The sequence below is a fragment of the Corvus brachyrhynchos genome, unplaced genomic scaffold (genome assembly GCF_000691975.1).
Source record: "Corvus brachyrhynchos isolate BGI_N302 unplaced genomic scaffold, ASM69197v1 scaffold122, whole genome shotgun sequence".
Lineage (NCBI taxonomy): Eukaryota > Metazoa > Chordata > Aves > Passeriformes > Corvidae > Corvus > Corvus brachyrhynchos.
Window position 1 is genome coordinate 276802 of NW_008236778.1, and position 1508 is coordinate 278309.

The 1508-nt window shown below is 61.7% G+C and overlaps 1 protein-coding gene across 2 annotated transcripts in view; it reads right to left on the bottom strand.

Moving 5' to 3' along the window:
• Positions 1-4: 4 nt before the first annotated feature.
• Positions 5-1508, bottom strand: part of DAP3 (death associated protein 3) — a 14065-nt gene continuing 12561 nt past the window's right edge. For both annotated transcript variants that reach the window (XM_008628717.2, XM_017727888.1), the window contains exons 12-14: positions 1172-1261; positions 254-371; positions 5-122 (exon numbers count right to left, since the gene is read on the bottom strand). In XM_008628717.2, coding sequence (XP_008626939.2) covers positions 37-122; positions 254-371; positions 1172-1261 — 294 coding nt within the window. In that variant the 3' untranslated portion in view covers positions 5-36. The remainder of the gene's footprint in view (positions 123-253; positions 372-1171; positions 1262-1508) is intronic.

Below are 1508 nucleotides of genomic sequence, written 5' to 3' on the forward strand. Positions count from 1 at the left end.
GGACTCGCAGAGCGGGGCTGTGGAGCCTTTATTGCGCTATAGGGGCCCCGCCAGCCGGTCCAGCTGCCGCGGGTTGGAGCCGCTCAGGAACTGCAGCTCCGCCTTCCCGTCCTCTGTGTGCGCTGCGAGGGGGAGAGAGAGAGACACTGAGGGGCTGAGGGAGGGATGGAGGGAGGGAAGGGGAGCGGAGGCGCGGGCTCTGACACCGCAGGGCGGGCACAGCCCCGGTTTTCTCCCCTCCCCGGGCACCGACCTTTCTCGTGCTGCAGCCACTTGCGCTCCAGGTAGTAGCCGTAGCAGCTCTCGAACTCCCTCGGGCTGTAGTTGGCAACCGGGATGGGCACAAAGGGGTCCAAAGCGTCGAACCCCTCCTGGGAAGGGAGGTCAGTCGGGGTCAGTGGCAGGGGCTGGGTGGGGACACGGCCCGGCTGCCTGGGAGCTCAAGCAGAGCTCAGCCATGGAGTCATGGAATATCCAGAGTTGGAAGGGACCCACAAGGATCACTCAGTCCACCTCCTGGGCCTGCACAGACACCCCAACAACCCCACCCTGGGCATCCCTGGCAGCGCTGTCCAAATGCTCCTGGAGCTCTGGCAGCCTCGGGGCCGTGCCCATTCCCTGGGGAGCCTGGGCAGTGCCCAGCACCCTCTGGGGGAAGAACCTTTTCCTGATCTCCAGCCTAACCCTCTCCTGACACCGTTCCAGGCATTCCCTTGGGTCCTGTCTTGGTCACAGGAGCAGAGATCGGAGCTGCCCCTTGTGAGGAACTGCAGATCCCTGAGGTCTCCCGAGACTCCTCTTTTCCAGCTGGACAGACCAAATGCCCTCAGCTGCTCCTGCAGCCCCTTCACCATCCTCATGTCCACCCTTTGGACACTCTCCAGCAGCTTCAGACCTTTCAAAGATTGTGGTGCCCAAACTGCCCCCAAGACTCGAGGTGAGGCTGCCCCAGCCCAGAGCAGGGACAATCCCCTGCCCTGCCCGTGTGCCTGGCACACCCCAGGACACTGCTGGCTCCCCTGGCTGTCAGGGCACTGCTGACCCAAAGGTGTGTGTGATCCACAGAGACCCTGAACAGTGTCCCCTGGAACAGAACCAGGTCACCAGCCAGGATTTTTGTTCGTTTCCCAATGTGAAGAGGAAAAAAACCCCAAGAGAGGCCGTGACTCACCTTTCCCAGCAACTCGTGGGGAGTGTAGGCTGAGCTGTGTTTGAAGAGCGAGCCAGTCTGGCTGAGGCTGGTCACAACGGCACCTCCACTCTGGAAGGCAGATCAGAAATAAAAATCTTGTTCATGCTGGTTTAGGATCAACCCCTGAGGCCTCTTCTTCTTGGAGGATGGAGCTGCTGGAGCAAGTCCAGAGGAGGCCATGAAGGTTCCATGATGGAGCCCCTCTGCTCTGGAGCTGGGCTGGGAGAGCTGCGGGTGCTCACCTGGAGAAGGGAAGGCTCCAGGGAGAGCTGAGAGCCCCTTGCAGGGCCTAAAGGGGCTCCAGGAGAGCTGGAGA